Here is a 19,150-nt window from a genome sequence, read left to right on the forward strand (position 1 = left end):
TCTCTCTCTCTCTCACTTTCTCTCAGTCTCCTATACTCCGAGTCTGACCCTCCTTTCAATTTGTCCTCTTCTCATTCTCTTCCACGCTTTCTTGATATCTCTCTTATATATCCTTATATAATTCTTTTGTTTCTCTCTCTCTTCCTTTCTCTCTCTCTCCCTTTCTCTCTCTCTCTCTCTCTCTCTCTTTTCCTTTCTCTCTCTCTCTCTCTCTCTCTCTCTCTCTCTCACTTCCTCTCTTTCTGTCTCTCATTAGCAGACCATATTTCTCCACCATGCACACTCGTTTCCCTAGCAACAAACCATGAACTTACACATACCCAGTACGTAACAAATAATCGAGTGAAACAAAGCGATATTCATTTTTTGCTGTAGTTGAACAAATTCCTGGGAGATTATCCCGAGAGTTGGACTTTATTTCTTCATTGCAACGTTCTTCTTTCAATATTCAACCAAGACACAAACTCAGTTACTAGTGACGCATCACTGAAATACATTTTGTTCGAAATTCACATTCATTCCCCAAAATGATTATAAATACTTGAAATAATTGTATTATTATGGAGCATTTAGAAAATTTAATCATATCAGTTTTAAACAGTTTTCTTTCAAAAATTGTATTAATATTCATTTAACTTTTGAAACAATATATTTTATATATTATTAACGCATTGATGAATTATTTCCATTGATAACGCATGTGCGTTTATGTATTTAATGTTTTTCGAACAAATCCCTTCATTAGCGAATCTTTCGTTGTCAAGGAAAAATTTAGCCCTACCCTCACATGAAGGTGGCTAAAATGAACAATGTACGAAGAATAAAAGCCACTATATTCAATATTTCATATAAATAAGTATCAATTTACAGTACATAATGTATTCTTTAAAAAAACAAATATCTTCTTTACTACATCCAAAATCGTAGCGCGTCTTTTTCCAGCGGGTTCAACTAGCGCATTACAGATTAAGGAGAACATAAATAAGTTCAAGTTTTCAAAAAACTCGACTCTAAATTTTGTACAAATCGACAAACACTTGTTCTATATTAGGGAGAAAAGCTCACTGATGAACACGTAATATTCTTCTAAAGACAAGATAAATTGGCCAAAATTTACAAACTGCTATCAACTTTTTATAAACAAAAGGAAAGCTTTTACTGTAAAGTAACAGCGATAGAGAATTCCAATTATTTACTCTTTTTTTACAAAAAAGAATACCTTCCAGAGAGAAAAACAGTGACAACAACATAAGAAACAAGTAGAATTTAATCCAACATAACATTTGGAAGATATTCCCATGTCTTTGTTACGTCATCAATCTGACATGATTTTGTTTCAATTCAAAAGCTTCAGATTAAACACACACAAAACATCAATACAATAACAGATGAACAGAATACAGTTTTGAAGAAGAAGAAACTAATGTCAGGCAGACATGTTGCTTCATCCAAATATACAACTATAATTTATCTCCTATAACGTTTTGAATATTTCTCCTTTTTTAAAATTTAAATAACAATTTGTATTATATCCACTGTTTTGCATACTCAGAATGACATCGTCGAATTCATATTTAACCTTTATTGTTTACGTGAAAAGATTTTGCGAATTTATTCTAAATGTCAACTATCAATTCAAAACAAGAAACTGTCTAGTCTTATTGACAGGATGACATGAATTTCAAATAGTAAAATTTGAGATAACTATAAGCCCAATTAATCTGTGTAATTGTATTAAATTGGCAACGTCAAAGTGTAATCCTCTCAAGTGTCTGACGCTCCAAAGTCCCACTGTCTATTAGGGGTTGACGAGACGTCATAAGGAAACAGGACTACTTTGAAATTATACCACACACAAAACCAATTTCAATCATGATTTGATATATCTTCCATTCTTTCACAATTATAACGAATAGACCAATTCGTTACCAGCATCATGGTTATATGCCCAATTAGTAATTCGATTGTGGACTCATTAGTATCATTGTTATTTCATGAAAATGACTGGATTGCTAGACCCTGTTTGTAATGAATACCTCATAATTCATTGAATAACTCAATAATATCTCACAATGATTTCAACTGATTAGAAAGGAAAGGAAATTGAAGAGCAGATTTAGCTTCATAAGGTCCTGGCGTAATGCTAGGAAAACGTGAATTCTTACCGTCCAAACGAGGACCGGTCAGTGCATTCTCTCAGAGAAGAGGGAGAGAAAAATAACCCCAAAGCGGAGAGATGATAATTTACTACCTTGAATATAGGTCTTAACTCCCGGCGATGCATGTAATTCAGAAAACCCTTGGTAGTTGATCGTGTGTGTGGTAACGACTATCCTTACATCAAAATTGCCCTAACACATGTTCTGTTCAATCCAGATATATTACATTTGAAATGGGGACTGAAAACTTTTAAGAGGAAACTTATTGTGTGCACCGGGGCATTTATTTATAGAGTGTAACCAGATTGGTTTATATATCGGGGGATCACCTCCGCAGACTTCCTCCTTATAGCTATCAAGAGGTTGAGCCTCGGAGGCCAGTTCATATTGAGCACATTGGCCGTGGTACATGTGGTGCTCTGAATACACAGTTTTTCTGTAAGGATTGTGAGCTTTCCAGTACGAAGTCCTCGTCATAATTCTGGGGTCACGTGACCACACGGCTGGCGTCGCCCTGTCAGTTTGACGGCGTACATCTCGTAACTCTCTTACACACTTCAGCTGTCGCAGTCACCGCCTTCGTGTAGGGCAACTCTTTTGCATTATATACGCTTGCACCAAGAAGAAAAAAAAGAAAAAAAATAACCCTGAGTTTTTAATGCAGAAAGGTTGATTAGAACATCGATGTCATGTATAAATCACTACTGCTCACAAAGCGGCAACGTCATACTAGCTGCTTTCAACGCAGACGACATTTTGCGAAAACAGACAACCACGATGACTGAAAAACCGACTAACCGCATTACCAATAATATTTGTATTTGATACATCTCTCCTGTCCATTGTCAGGCTTCTGTCAGTCATTTCTGTGTTTTATCGAGTCCGCTCACCATCTTTTGTATGCTTTGGAGTTCATTAGTGGCTGCGCTGATCGACCTTGCCGGCGATGTTGGCACGTCTTTACTGGCTGGAAGTGACGATGAAGACGATGTCGGCGACGTGGACGCTGAGGCTGCCGTGAGCAGAGATGAACCACCGAACGCAGAGAGCGATGAATGTAACGCGCTTTCATAGGGGATGGGCGTGGCTAGGGGGTTAGCTGTAGTGACCATGGTGGTGCTGGTGACCGGCAGGTGGTAAGGGGAAAACCTTAATCTGGGATGTCCATTCAATATTGCACTAGTACACGGGTTGCTGGCATACATGGAGCTGAGGGCAGCGGCCTCTGAGTAGAGACTGCCAAAGCTGGCCGCTCCCCCTTGCGAGGAAAGAAGTCCTGCAGCGTGTGCCGCCCCAAAAGCGAAGGGATGGGTGTCTAAATAACTCGGATGTCCAGATGGGGAGTGGGAGGAGCTGCTAAAGGGTAGCATGTGCTGCATCGCCCCTAGACCTGGTACGGCACCATGAAGCGCATGAGGATTGAGAAACAACTGCTGAGGTGTAGGGTAGATGGGCGTCACGACAGGTGGATGAGAACCGTGTAGTGATGAGAAGGAGGACCCAGCCGAACCAAGGTGTAGACTTGCAGGAGAAAGTCGTGAACTAGGTGGAGAAAGTCTCGAGCTCGGAGGAGAAAGTCTTGAGCTAGGTCCGTCACTTTTCCGCGAGTCTGATCGCTCATTGTGATCAGTTTTCTTGTCGATTGAACTGTCATCCTGACTTAATCTGTGTTTACCATCCATCCTCCTCTCGTGGTCCTTGCAGCTCACATCCCTCATCTCCACGTCATCTTTGGAGCTCGAACTTCCATGTGGTCCCCCCTTCATGTCCGAGGGTTTACACTTGTTCAGGCCAGGTCCGTTCAGGCGGCCCTCGCTGGCGAGCCTCGCTAGCTCGTGTGACGAATGACCTGTCAGAAAGAAAAAGAAAAGAAAAGAAAAGAGAAACCCGTTATAAATCATATATCTTGTGAATTCTTTGCAGACGATTAGCTCGCGAGAAAATTTCACGCTAGGTGCAAAACACACAGCATTGCGCGCCTTGCAGTCGCCCACCCCGTCTCTGGGCTTGACGCGAGGAGGCGGCAATCGTGACAGCTTCGAGTTTCGCTCAACCCCTCATTTAGAAGCTCATAAAATATACACTATCTGTGTCTACCAAAATAACTCATTAATATCGACAAGATATATATCACAATTCATCGGACAAGGGCGCGAAATGCCAGCGGAAAGACTTCGAAGAAATAATAGAAGGGGGGTAGATGAAGGAGATGGAGAGAGGAAGAGGGAGGTACTTGGGGGAGGGGGATTCATGAGTTTGTAAGCGTGTGGCCGTATGGATATTATGGTGTATACAAAGTGTCTGGGCTGCACCAGCAGAGTGTCAGTATTTGAAGTCGGAGTTGTGAAAATCTCCGCGGGCATATCTGGGTGATGAATGAGCTAACGTTTACTCCATTCCTCATAGACTCAACTGACAAGATTCCCGAAGACTCTTTTCTCTCTCCCACCCCTCCCTCTCTCTCTCTCTCTCTCTCTCTCTCTCTCTCTCTCTGACCTTGTATCTCTCGATCATCTTGCTTCTCTAAACTGCTTTCATTTCCAAACCTCCCATCATGCGACATTACCATCCCATTCATACACTTCTCTGCTTATTAGGAATAGGAGGAGTAGGAGGAGGAGAGCGGAGGAGAGGAGGAGAGCGGAGGTGGAGAGGAGGAGGAGAGGGGATGAGAGCTGGAGAGGAACAAGTGATGATGAATCGGTAGACATTTTGTTACGTCTTCCGTGTCGGAGGAGCGTAACATCGAGCCGCCACCCTGGCTACCATAAGAGCATCTTCGCTTGGAGATGATTCACCTCTCTCTCTCTCTCTCTCTCTCTCTCTCTCTCTTCTTTCTCAATTATTTCTCTCTCGAATAGTTGTATCTCTCTCAATCTCTACCTATAATACTTTTGACTTTATAATCTTTCTCTTTCACTATGTTCAATTTGTGGTAGGTCTTTGGTTCAATTCTCATTATTTTAATGTTGAAACGCTATCTTGCATACTTCTTTTGAAGCTACCCTTTTCATAATGTTCCTCCCCCTCTCTCTCTCTCTCTCTCTCTCTCTCTCTCTCTCTCTCTCTTTCTCTCTCTGTTTCCATGTCTCTCTTCCTTTTTTTTATTACTTTGATATTGTATTTATCTCTCATTCTCTCTTCCCATTTCTTTATCCACTTGCTGTCTCATTCCCCCTCCCCCCCCTCTCTCTCTCTCTCTCTTTCTCCCTCTCTCCCTCTCTCCATGCTGCCCCTAACCAATTCTATCTCCCTATCCTGCGAATAGACGGGGCTCCTTGAATCACAAACATTGATCTAAAGTCGCCACATTTCTTCAACAGTCAAGAAATAAATGTATATACACTGCTGGCATTTTCGGTGGAGAGAGATTGTTTCTATTAATCGCTGCTTTTCATGATTTTTTTTTTCTTTACCCGTTTGTAATTTTCGCGTATCGAGTTTATTGAACCTGCAAACTAACACGTTTTCCTCCAATGTTCCATTGACTAGTTATACTATGTAATTCCAATTTTACGTTCTAAATTAAAATCAAACTACAGAATTCAGTCAGTGAAAGTTAATTTCATGACATGATCGATGCAATATAAATTAATGGTCCAAAATGAAATATGTAATAGGACTTTAAGTGAATGAATAATATCGAAAATATATAATACATATTGAATTTCATTGCTGACAGCTTACGTTTTTAATTTGTTTAAATATTAACATTAAAATCACTCCATTTGGAAGTAGCAAAGCATTGCATCATACATAATATTAGGTAAAATTTGGCTGATATCATTTACATATTTTCATAATGAACCGTTCGTATTATTCGAACGAATATCAGCTTTATGGTGCCAATGACGTCATCAATGACGTGGAACTCACCTCGTTCTCGTTCTTCGTGTCTATCGTTACTGGTGGTGCTGACCTCGGCGGTCTCGGCCTCCTGGTCGCTTGGGATGTCATCGCCGTGGTCGATTTCGTATGTGCCCGTCGCGCCAATGTATTTCCTGTGATGCAAATTAAAGGGAAAAGGAAAGGTGATACGTTAATAACGGAGTCACAATCATTACAATCATCATCATTATGATCACCATGATCATCATGATCATCATCTTCATCGTATACACACAGGGTGAAAGTGATAGGGTAGGGGTCCTCTCTTAGAGCAGAAGAGTGGAAATCAACTTTTTAGGAATAATTCTAGAGATCACTCCATTTCAAAATAGAGGATTGAATTTTACTCTACTGAGAGTGGATTCTGCTCTTGGTGAGTGTCATGGATAACGTGTATTGTAATTCTTGCCGTGTTAATTCATTATAATTTACGGTTATGGCAAAAACGTTCCATTCCCCTAATTTTAGGAGGCGAAAAATACAACACAAAGGGTGAACGTTCTTTACACGCAATAACATTTATGAACAATAACCATAAGATGGGGCTTCAACCTGGCGCCAGAGCTAAAACTGTTTAATGTAATAAACTGCACTGCGAAAAAATATAATTGCGGTAGGATGTTTAATGGTGTAACATTTAGCCGACTTGAAACCACCTTTCCCTCCGAAAGTCTTTTCGTTTATGCTCATATGTTAACTAGATCGTTCGGAGACTGGATTAATGTACAAGGTATGGTATAACGTGGTTCTTTCCTGGAATTATATAATGATTAGGGGGGGGGGGGCAGACTTTAAGGGTCTATTTTCACAAATTTGTTTTATTAATTATGAAAAGGGTAGAGGGAGACATTCACTTTGTCTTGAGGTTGACAGTACTGTCACTAATAATTGGATATAATGTAGCAAGCTATCCCTATTCTGGGCTATCGTTTCGTATTATCTCGTATATCGAATAACGTACCATTTAAGCGTTTCAGTAGTTACACTTCAATAGAAGCAGGGTTTGATTTAAAAGATAAACAACGAACTAGGGCCTCCGAGGTAGACTATACATGACACGTGCTCTATGTTTGTATGGTATTGTGCATGGGACAAAGAGAAAATGGAACGATGGTACAGTATTTATGACTACTGGCGTCGGTCCGCGTCATTACCCTCAATCCAACAAATACCAAAAAGAAAGAGGGGTAAAAATACGACACAAGTGGACGGCCAGACGTGTTATTACCATTACCAATTCAGATATTATCATTTTCTTTAATCGACTTTTAAATCTCAGACAGTAGAACTATCTACGGGAAGTTAAAATGGGGCGTATTTCGCGAGTTAAATAACACCGATTAGAGAAATCGCATTCTTAAAGAACAAAAAGATTCATATCACGAAATTTACACACCCGCCTCGGTTACGTCTCACGGTAATTATAAAAATTACAAAATGATAATGTTTCATTGAGTTGAAGTGATACTTGTTTGGACACGAGCAAAAATCCACAGTTATATAATTCAGCTGAAACTAAAAAGTGCCAGCAAGCTTAATGTGTTAAGTGTCTGTTTTAAGTGCCGCAGACACGTTGTTACGTAAGATATCATGGAAGCACCATCGAAAAATAAGAGGGATGGGTTGTCTCCAAAGTCGTTATTATGAGGGGTGGGTATTTCGATGATTTTTGTTATAATCGCTCGGAGAGAGCCCGCATAATTTCAATGCAAAGGAGCAAACGAGGCGTCTACCGCTCTTAAGTAAAGATGATGGCTATAATTTCCATTTGACCTGTCACTTTAGTCCCTCATGCACTTATGTCGTCATGTGATAAAAGTACGACGAACCTAAAGAAGGCTTCATGACCTAACACGAGTTATATAAATAGGTATTGCGTTATTAAATCGAAATGAAACTAGTAATAATAGTGGTTGTAAAATTGGTGGACTCGAGAAATAAAAAATACCAATGACGTTATCAATTAGCCCCTTCTTAGTTTTGGGTTTTGTTTCCACTCCTTCCCGCAATGGAGTGACTTGGGCAAAGATTAATCAAAATGAATACGTGTCTATAAAGATGATATATTCAAATGTTACATGACTGAACCACTCCCCCCCCCCCCCCCTCCACCCGTCCCTCCCGCCCTCATCAGCCCCTACACAACAGTCACATGAATTAAGAGGTGTTTATTTCGCTCAAGTCTTACAGGTGGATCCATATGGTATCTTTGAAGTGCAAAGTGTTAATATCTGATGTATACACTATCACGCGAGAAAAGCTTGATTACATAATCACATCACAAGACTTCAGTCTGTAACCCCGAGTACCCTTGCGGTGCACTATTTTGAATTTGGGGATGTAATGTTAAATTGTATTTTTATTTCATCTGATGGCTTGTTAATGTCACTAACGGTCATCGTATCACTCTCACACTACCCTCAATTCCATTTTTACAGAAGCTTTAAAACATCCACATAAAATGATTCTTACAAACTCAGACTCAAAAGTAAATGTTCAACTATTTCAATTACAGCAGTTATCAAATTAATTAATATGTTTGAATGCAGACGGATTATCTCAACGGCTTAAGGACATAACGAGTTATCCCGTGGCATGAATTAAGGCGGGATCAGGAAATTATCAAATTAAGTGATGTTTATTAGAAGACGGTGCATGAGAGTCGGGTTATGTTAGTGCTGAATCATGTTAAGCGGACGGTCAGAGGAAAACGATCTCAATTACTTTTGGGCAATTCATTCAAAGTACATCGCAAATAATGAATTTCATTATTTGTCCACTACATAATAATGCATTTTCACAACGTAACTGAACTTTATCTTTTTAGTGCATTTGTGTGTGTGTGTGTGCGTGTGTGTGTGTGTAATTTTAAATGCACTATGATACACAAATGAGTTTGTTTATTCATTTATCTATTCAAAATTTAAATCTACACTGGACAGAGTTTGAGTATTTTTGGAATGTCTGGAGAAAAATTGAGAATCTCTTTGCATTGTAATGTCTCACATTTTGTCCCTTCTTCGTCTTTTTTTCTTCAAAATTTCCATCAGACGAGGTCAGATCTCAAAACATTCGGAGGTAAAAAGTGCAAGTGATTCATTTTTATGAACGACACACTCACATCTCAATGAGGTGGTCAGTTTACTCATGTCATGTTTCTATGGTCAAGCTGGATGCAGCCGGCTCTTTAAAGACGTGCCAACTAGCTGTGATCAATTTCCTGTATGACCATTATCAGGGTTAGTACTAGTAGCCCGGGCCCTGGCATTGAAAGGGGTACGGGCAATCAAAGTTGTTGTTGTTGTAGTTTTCAAATTCTGCACTTTTAACTGATTAAGTTCTAAGTTGAGTATAAAAGCATGTATGTTTGCTTACCTTTTCTCTCTCTTCCCTGCCCCTGTATCTCTGAAACCTTTAGCGAATGGATTGTAGTCGATCTTTAGTTGGGTGATCTGCAACAGAGAAAAGGAAATACATTTTTAATATAATTTTTATCACTATTCAAAAGCACCATATATCATAACTTTATCAGTATAAGAAATAAAATTAATTCAAAAGCACCATATATCATAACTTTATCAGTATAAGAAATAAAATTAGTATAAGCATTTGAAAGAAAAAATAATTTTAAAAAAAGAAGTTCATAAAAACGCCGTGTATTTAGTGATATTGTGTTGTTGTTGTTGTTGTTGTTTTGTTAGTGCTATATATTTCTTTATGGGTAAACGTGTTTTAGGGTTGTTGTTTTTTCTTTTGTTTATTGGGGGGGGGGGGTGAGTGGGTACATATCACACTTTTCACAGTAAATTCTTTTTAAGATTTATGTTTATTATTAGAATATGGTAACGATTTCAACTGAAAGTGATATGAGAATCACCTTTTCTCCCTTTAGTATTAGAAGTACTACACTTTGTAATTGAAATAATACCCTCGGAATGGGCATGACTAAATGACTCCCCAGTGATATCTTTCGCTGAAATCCAATCGCTTTTTCAATTTGCTTTACGCCAAAAAAGACAAGCCTCCCTGACACCTCCGCATATTGGCCAAATTTCACACTGCAGAATGTGCCAGTATTTCCCCCCACAAGCCATTATTATTGGTAAGGATGTCTAATGTACGAGAATTGGTATATGTCAGTGAATTTGTGAATTGTGTGTAGCAAGGCATGCACACGAATGTGAGTGATAAACTGATGTGTGCGTGTGTATGTAACCATGGACGTATAACTTCGTGATAAAAGGTGGGGAGTTAAGTGATTCACGTTTCTTTTTCTCCCCTAATGAGAGTTAGATGTCCCAACTTGATACAGAAAACGTGATTTTTATACAATTTAGAGAGAGGGGGAGGGTGGGGAGGAGAAAAGAGACAGGAATAGGAAGTTTCCGTCATGAGATTGTCTTTCTTGTTTTCTCCGCCCTCGCTTCCCAATTTATCAAGTCAGTCGTTCAATCATCGCCATCTCCACCAGCGCAGTTTCTAATCTACTTTCATTTGAAGGAGTCGGGCCGCGGCAGCGCGCGCGAGAAGATGCAATCGAGTCCGGAATTCTAAGTAATGTCTACCTGACACAGTCGGCGGGAATGTTCTCCCCCGAGAGTGGTGTCAGGGGGAGGAGGTGTTGGGGCAGACAGACACGAAGGCTTGGGCAAGCCGAAACGGAGCTCGCGACGCGATCGCGTGATGAAGACGGCACGGATAGCGCCGACGAGAAAATTGCTTCATCTAATGAACAAGGTCCCTATGCAACACTTTCGATAATTTTCACTCCTCTGTCGTCTTCACACACAGACGATTTTTGGCTGGGCTCTGGAAAGAGAGAGAGACCCCAAAGTATGAGAACGAGATGAGAAAAGGCGCGTGACAGAGACAGGGAGACAGAAAGAGAGAGAGAGAGAGAGAGAGAGAACGAGACTGGGAGATGGATAAAAATTTGTTATGCAATTACAAGTCCACTCCTTGAAGGACCCCCTTATTGTTTGGCACTCACCCACTTTCAATTACCACGAGTGCTTGCGTTATACTTCAATATCGTATTCATGTTCCTTGCATGACCAAAATCTACAACTTAAAATAGATTTTAAAGAAGCTTTGGTCGTGGAAACAGACCCTAAATGTCTCTCAAAGTAGACACAAGCAAGGAGACAAGAGGGATGGGAGGGGAGGGGAAGGGGGAAGAGAGTGCTGGGCTGCGGCGTCGTAGACACGTAATGCGTTAATTTCAACTCGAGCGCGCGACGTTTTAATGAGCACCGTCACTTTCAAGTGTGATCAACATGGCGCGCAAATGGGTGTTTGGGAGGGAGAAAACGGTGTCACAATTTAGCAGCACGAGATCGTCTGCGCATCATTACACAAATAGCCGCCTTTAGAGCCCAGCCGACACCCATCTTTGCATACAAATTATCTTATGCGACTACCGGTCAGCAAAAGCAACACAATTTAACTTCTCTTCCTTCTCAATTTAACTTCTCTTCCTTCTCATATTCGTTTTCGTATTTTCCTTTATATTTGCATCGTTGAAGAAGGCATGAGTAATAGAGAGGGTTCTTTTCTCCAAATTTAACTCTCTGTTATTGGGAAGTACTGTTATTAGACATTGGAGCGAACTAGATTTATGAAACAACAAATCGTTCAACTATTAACGTATATCATTATAATTATGATGATAAACTGATGCAAGGAGTTTTCACACTATTCCAGAGGCCTTATCTTATGCTAAGGGCCAAAGTGGTTCTCAATACCTGTATTTCTACTAAACCTGATATGTACAATATTTTGAGGTCATATTCCAATCTATTTACTTATAAAAAGATATACAAACATCGTTTTGATGGGAAAGTGCCTATTTTTAAGCGACCTTTCTCATGAATGTTTTGGATCCATAATAACAACACATTACAGAGAATGACGCATCAGACAGGGAGAATACAATGGGGAAACTAAGTGGGTGGAATGACTAACTCCTGCTTCATAAGGCTTAGCTGATCAGTGTTCCAGTTTTTAAAACATGTTTATGAAACATTCAAATGTTACGCAGTGACCCTACCACATCGATTTACAAGTGTATGTTGTTTTATTCTCAGGTGTTTGTCTGTTTGTTTGCTTGTTTGTCTATTTGTATGAGTCGACAGACTGAGCAACAAGTGTGCAACGGTAAAGTGTACAAATGTCAACGTTATACAGAACGAGAAAACTGAAAAAAATATCGGGAACACCTTGGGACAAAATAGTGCCCTTTAAAAATCATGCTTTATTGAGAAATGAGGATGAAAAATGAAAATGTTATCATCTCATTTTTAAACAAAAGAGGTGATCGTAAGTAGACAAAATGATGTAGACTTACAATTTAAAATTGGGCAAAGTCTGTTGGACTCAGAACTACCCAAGTACTGGGCCATTTTACCTAGTTTTTCTAGAAGTGAATCCCCCATGGCTTGCATGGAGTCACAGGAGAAATGTCGTTGATTGGGCATGCAAATTGCACCGCATGTCCTACGTTTCTGTTTCGATTACAGCTTCCAAGAAGTTATCCCCAAGACTGGATGCGGTTACCCCAAAAATACGGTCAAAAGGGGACCACGTCGAAATACATAATCCCATATCATAAATCTGACGGAGCCGAGCACTGATCCGTCTCCGCTTTTCTTCCCTTTTCAATTCCATGTCTTCTCGTAAGGCCCTGTCTACACACGATATAGTATAGACATTTCAGGATTTTTACATTTTAATTATGATTTTCTTGATTGATATTGTGAATAATTAGTAATGTGACGAATATAACATTGCAAAATATAAGGGTGTAAGATATTGGAAAAAGAATTTACAGTAAAACGTTTTCTTTTTTAATTTGCGCTTCATGGTTACACTATAATGTGCATCAAGTTTGATAGACAAAAAACCCGAACAGTATACCTCATTTTAGGCGAGAAAGAGGATACCAAAAATGACAATGAATGGATTGATAGACGGCTAAATTGACGTGGAATATCTGTTTGGTAGAAGGGGATAGGACAGTGGGATGACATGATGATGTTTTGAGAGTCGATAGCTAAGCTCTTTGGCGTCATTCCCCTCGTAGAAGGCGCCAGTTTGCAAGACCCAACTAATCACAACCCGCGACGACTAGGAAATTAAAAATTATTAAACTGGTATCGCCCATGACGCGAAGCGCGAAATCCACTTTCAATTTCATTTAATCGTTTTTAGTGAGAGGGTGAAGATATATACTCCAACAGTGGCATTGCCATTATTACTATACTTAATACCAATACATGCAAATGCGTTTTTACTTTCGGATCGCGGGCGGGGAGTTAATTCGCAATTACTGAGCAAAAAAAATCTTGGAGGCACGATAAATTGATTGGAATTTGCTAGGATGACATGTCATTATAACACGAATGCATAATCACCTAAATAGAAACGTCATGTCAAATTCTAGAATACCCTCCGTCTGATAAAATAAAAGAAGAGCTGTCTAAAATAATTTGTAATGAGGGTAAACCATTAGCCTACTGCGCAGTATACCGATACGAAATGCAAATCTCCCCAGTGACAAGCATATCACCGGTATGAAAGACTTGTTTACATCTCAAATTATAATGGCTACCCTTTGATTTCTTTCTCATCACGCCATTCTCATTTGATACCTCGATATTTTCGGGGTAAATGAAACCTCTCAATCAATTATTCAAAAGAAAAAACAACGATATAATTCACTACATACCACTAAACTTTTAATTATATACAAAACCTAACCATAGGATTTTGTCTCCAATTTAGACTTTGATTAAAGATATGACGGTGACGGTGTGGTCAACGTTCTAGAACTTCTTGGAATTATCATGGTAGTACTTACGACATTTAAGTTAATGTGTGTAAAATTAATACACCGTTTATAATAGCCCTCTTTTTATGAAAACGAAATAATATATTAAGTTCAACAACCTTTTGCTAGCCCCCTGAACTATAATTTTGCACCACTTGAATAACAGGTGACGACAAAGTGAAGGTACTTCATCTCATCTTCACACCAAACTTATAGTCGCCCATTACATAATAGCGACAAAATGATGGTACTAATTTTCATCTCCATGTAACACTTTGAACACGTATTATATAACAAGTAGATATTTAAACTGAATTATAATACATATAGTCTAGGACGGAAGGTTATTTTTCCAGTTATACGGGTTATTGTACTTTTCTTGTTCACTTAAAACTTTACGGGGTGAACTCGAGCAGATGCTGTCATTCACAATCAAAGTGCAATTTTGCTTTGAAAAATTCAAAGAACATGTATAAACAATGTATTATTTAAAGCACACTCCTGATTGTGCAATGTATGATGGATACTAATTTCAAATCATTGCAACTATTGGATAATAGTTCTTTATCCTCTTGCCACATTGAAACAATTCATGATTGTGAAGATTACATTTAAAAGTACTGATTTATCAGTTGGTTTTCAGCAATATATATATTTCGTCCACCGCCGCAGTAACAGTTTTATTTAAAAGGATATTTAAAAATATCTATACAGCTCGATTAAGCTACTGAAAATCACCGACCAATATATAATCACACGTGTTGACGGAGGCAAAAGCAGCTACTGTTCTCAGCTTATGTTTCTGGTTCATTTAGTTATCAAGTTTTCTTGTTTCGTTATGACATTGTACCCCCTACTTATAAAAAAATGGCGTTATTTGTCTCACCTTTTCGTTCTGGTAGGCGGTGACACCGATGAAGACCGTCTCGACGAAGACGAAGGTCCTGAACTGGCTCCAGGGAAGCTTGAGAATGTCGTTGGCCTTGACGATGTGGAAACGAGGTTGGTACTTGTGCATCGAATTCAGTATGGTCTGCTTAAAAAAGAGAAGAAAAAGGGAGAGGAAAATATTTAACTGGGATGCACATATTTCCCTCCATGAATCATTCGATTTATTCAAGTAAAATTCATTTGTTTATTGTTTTCATACACAATCATACAAACTGTTTTTCAAGAGAGCAATGCAATGTAAAACGATAAAAAATAACAGAAATATAACAAAATATGACATTACATAACAAAACAAGAACAAGGACCTGTTTTGTAATGGACATAATTATTGGATTTGTGATTACGTCTTATGATATTATAACGAAAAATGTTTGTGTTTAGACTGCAGCTGTTCACTTGTTTGAACATTCACGAATAGGCACCACGTGAAAGATAGTATGTGAATCACATTTGAAATTAATGTATCAATTTGTAGTCATTTGTACAATCGACATGAGAGGTAAAAAGATGATTTGGAAACCTTACAATCGACAATTTGCCAGAGATAGTTAGCACTTTTCTCACAATCTGTAATGGATCTACAAGTCCTAAACATAGCACGTTTCGTTCACTTGCTCAATCTAGATCTAAAATGTCACCTCTGTGACACAGGCATGACATCACCGGATCACTCTAGAATTGGGAAGTAAATTGTAAAAGCAGAATCGTCTGAAACCTAGTTGAGGTATGTCTAAAACGGGGGCGCTATAAAATGTAGGGTTAACGACATGTCATTAGAAATGTTGCACATTCACAGGCAGGGCAAAACACATGAACTGTTCTCGTTTCTGTTTTTTCGTAAAAAAAGTTTTTCTCAAAATTAGGCCAGATTTTTCAGAGTGTATAGGAAATGCATGGAAAGGTTTACAATACACATAGGAAGTAAACAGTGATTTTCAAAAGTTGAAGTAAATTTATCCCCCTAATTATACAAATTTGCTTCGAATTATATATACAGTATTTTTACATGTACTTAATCTATTTGAAATGAATCCACTTTAACTTTGCCAGGTGATTTTAAATAAAATTCTAATGACAAAGTGTGTGTACATTCATTTGGATTCCGATGACGAGATTATTGTCGATGTTTCTTTAAATATAGTCTGTGGTTTTGAACAATTCGAATGTACGTCATATGTAGGGTGTGATCTTAAGCTAAACACCTCAACCCAATGACAAAGCATACATCGCCAGAAACTTGAAGGTGTCAAAACCAAGAAAAAAACCTGTCATTCCAACACCTCCATGGCACAGCTTCGGCCATCTTTGGCAAGGTTTTGAGCGCATTTTGTGGAGTGAGAAAGCCCACACTTTGCAAGACATCGCCGGTTAAATCTAGCGCCCTCGATGGGTTGCCCCCGACCCAACCCAATTGTTCGAGCTGCGAAAATCGTCGACGTTTTTCACCAAACAAGGACATATGTCTCGCTAGTTAACACATTTCTGCTAAAGAAAAATAACACCAACGTCGAATTTGAAGCTTCAAACGTGTCCCTCGTATCCAATTCCTATTGCTAACAAACACAGCAAAAAAGATTACTAAGGACGAAGAGGACAAAACAGCTATTATGATTTATCGGGGTGTCCTTCGCTAAGTTTTATCATGACTATTGACGAAAATGCAGAGAACACAACTTTCCCGCGTAAGTCAGCAATTATAATTGCATAATTATCTTCTGCAAACAGAAAAGGTTTAGAATTCTGTCCAAGTGTGTCCAAGTGTGATCTAATTAGAACTTTGATCATGTCTGTGTTGCTAGTCTCTTTCCTGTCATTTCGGTTCGTACGTCGGACTTCGAACCCCGAGTTATGATAAAAACATATTTCAACTGGAGATTAGGTGCAATCTTTTCCCTCTCGATAAGAAGAAGCGAATGTTCGAGTGACCCTTCCACTGTGGGTTCTGTGTGTGTGTGGTGCAAGAGGATGTTATGATTTCTAGGGGTGTCCTTTAAGTGTTTTTGAACGTCTTCCAGACTTAAAACGGTCAAGGTTAAGAACAGTCTACCTCCAAGGGTTTCCAGGGACTTCATCTTCACCTCCACAACCTTTGAACTTCAAAAAAGAAGGTTTGTCTTAGTCTATACTCCAGGACACAAACAATTACCCAAACAATCTCTTTAAAGGGTGGTGCTTTTTGTGTTTAAAATGTAAGCTCTGTTCCACCATGGACAGCTTTGGGGATGCAACCATGCAAGATTCAAACTATGCTCTCATTAGTCTGACATGCACAAAAAATGTCATATTTTACGTTGTAATTGTTTTCGTTTTTGTCATTGTCATGTCAGGTACAAAATATTTACCGGCTGTCAAAATAATGTTATTCAATTGCTTTGAGATGGCAACAGATCATTCAAAGTCATGCAAATTATTTTCAATTTTTTTTTTCTACGATACATTTTTTTTTATAGATATTATGGGCTATGTGCATAACACCCTTGAAAATCTTCCCAATTTGGGGACCATAGTTCAAATCTCGTGATCTCATATCATTTAGGTCATTATTATTTTCTAAAGGCCTATATAGATTTTCTAGTTTGAATTCGTAAATCAAAACGGGCGGCCGGACGGAAAAGTTGGAATCCGACCCCCCCCCCTTTTTTTTTCCCTCTCTTTTTTTCTTATAGCACACTGCCATGCATGTGTGATCTTTCGATTGAAACCTAATGAGATACAAGGAGACGTTGATCTGGTTTTCTCATCGACACCTACCAAGTTTCTTAACCGAATCTTCGACCACCCATTCAACTTGAACCAGAAACACTTTCCAAGGATAAAGGTCATCTGCAAGAAGCTCCTGAATGACCATCAAGCTATTACCCGGGTTTCAAGGGAATCTTCTTGAAATATAATGTAGAACCAATACGATCTGCATGTATTCCAATTTGGTGTTTCCTCTTTAAGAATGTCTAAATCACTGTTGGGAAATCAATTTCGAATTATGTTGTATACCAGTGAGGCACTAATCGAAAACAAGAGAAACAAACAGAGCAAAAGAACATAAACATGATAAGTATTTAAGAATTGTATTTCATACCATAGAAATATCACTAATATAAGAAGTGTTATTGGAACCGTTTTGAAACATGAAATCGGATTAAGTTTGGGCCTGTGATGATAATGCTTTGTATTATGTAGACCAAGTCTGTCTCTCGAAGTCCATGACAAGTTTTTTGCTACGTTCTATTAAAGATTGCTAAAAAAAGAAACTTAAATCGAAGTTAAATATGAGTAGTGTGTTGTGTATTCTATGGACTGAGCTAATACATGTTCTCTCAAGCACAGAGGACAACAACTCGGAAGTCTTGGAATTCCTATTCTGGCGATTAATGGTCATCTGCATGTGTATGACTGGATATAGGATCTACGGATCCTTTAACACAAGAGAACCACGCTGCTGTTTATTCCGAATAATTTCCTGCCGTCAGATCTCCCATCTTCTTAATGATACTGAACTTGAACTTTCAAGCTGCTATTTGCAATCAACGTTCCCTTCTCTCTCTCCCCCCTCTCTCTCTCTCTCTCTCTCTCTTCCATTCTTTACTCTCTCTCTTTCTCTCTCTCTTTCTCTTTCCCTCTCTCCCTTTCGTATCTAGTTGCCCCGTCTTGTTAAAATCACTCCAGGTGCCCCGCTCCGATTTTGCTAATCATTGCACGGTAGATTCTAATACTGCGCAACAGCGTGTAGCGCTCGGCTCGAACGTCCGTTGCGAGACGAGTCAGCGGTTGGTCTGCGTGTACGAGAAGAGCGATGCAGCTCTCCAGCCCCGTCCTCTCCCGGCCCGCTGCGATGGCCTTGGCATTGAGTCGCCGCCCCATGCAGGAAAACATGCTGGGACGATAATGCAAAATGTGTATACAACACACGAACAACCGACGAGTGTACATCAAACAACCTTAGCACACGGAAATACATCCACTACACTTCTTCGCAATGGTACCTTGCATGAGAAAAAAAGTTTGAAAGATTCCTACACGCTACATATATTTTCATCGTTGTCAAGGAAAAAAATATGATATTTGAAACCAGTTTTTCCTCGAAGGACAAGGTCATACCGATTGAATTGGATATCGCTAAATTAGACGAAAATGTTTTGTACATGAATAGGTTGGTTGGTTGGAAAAAATGGGGCTACGCCGGATTAAAGTATACACGTCGAAATTGGTAAATGTATGACGCAGAGATTGGTCATAGTTCGGGGAGGGTCTCAGGCAATGTCAGAATGCAGAGAAAGTGGGAAACGTAGCGCGAAGAGACACAAGTCGAATGATGTCAGGCTAGATG

At 39.1% G+C, this 19,150-nt stretch overlaps 1 protein-coding gene across 2 annotated transcripts in view; it reads right to left on the reverse strand.

The window, feature by feature from the left end:
* Positions 1–358: 358 nt before the first annotated feature.
* Positions 359–19,150, reverse strand: part of Tbx2/3 (T-box 2/3 protein) — a 36,085-nt gene continuing 17,293 nt past the window's right edge. The window contains exons 3-6 of one of the 2 annotated variants that reach the window (XM_011680141.2): positions 14,762–14,908; positions 9,423–9,499; positions 6,036–6,160; positions 359–4,008 (exon numbers count right to left, since the gene is read on the reverse strand). In XM_011680141.2, coding sequence (XP_011678443.1) covers positions 3,020–4,008; positions 6,036–6,160; positions 9,423–9,499; positions 14,762–14,908 — 1,338 coding nt within the window. In that variant the 3' untranslated portion in view covers positions 359–3,019. 2 annotated transcript variants of the gene reach the window in all.

Source organism: Strongylocentrotus purpuratus, unplaced genomic scaffold, assembly GCF_000002235.5.
Source record: "Strongylocentrotus purpuratus isolate Spur 01 unplaced genomic scaffold, Spur_5.0 spur5_scaffold_2, whole genome shotgun sequence".
NCBI lineage: Eukaryota > Metazoa > Echinodermata > Echinoidea > Camarodonta > Strongylocentrotidae > Strongylocentrotus > Strongylocentrotus purpuratus.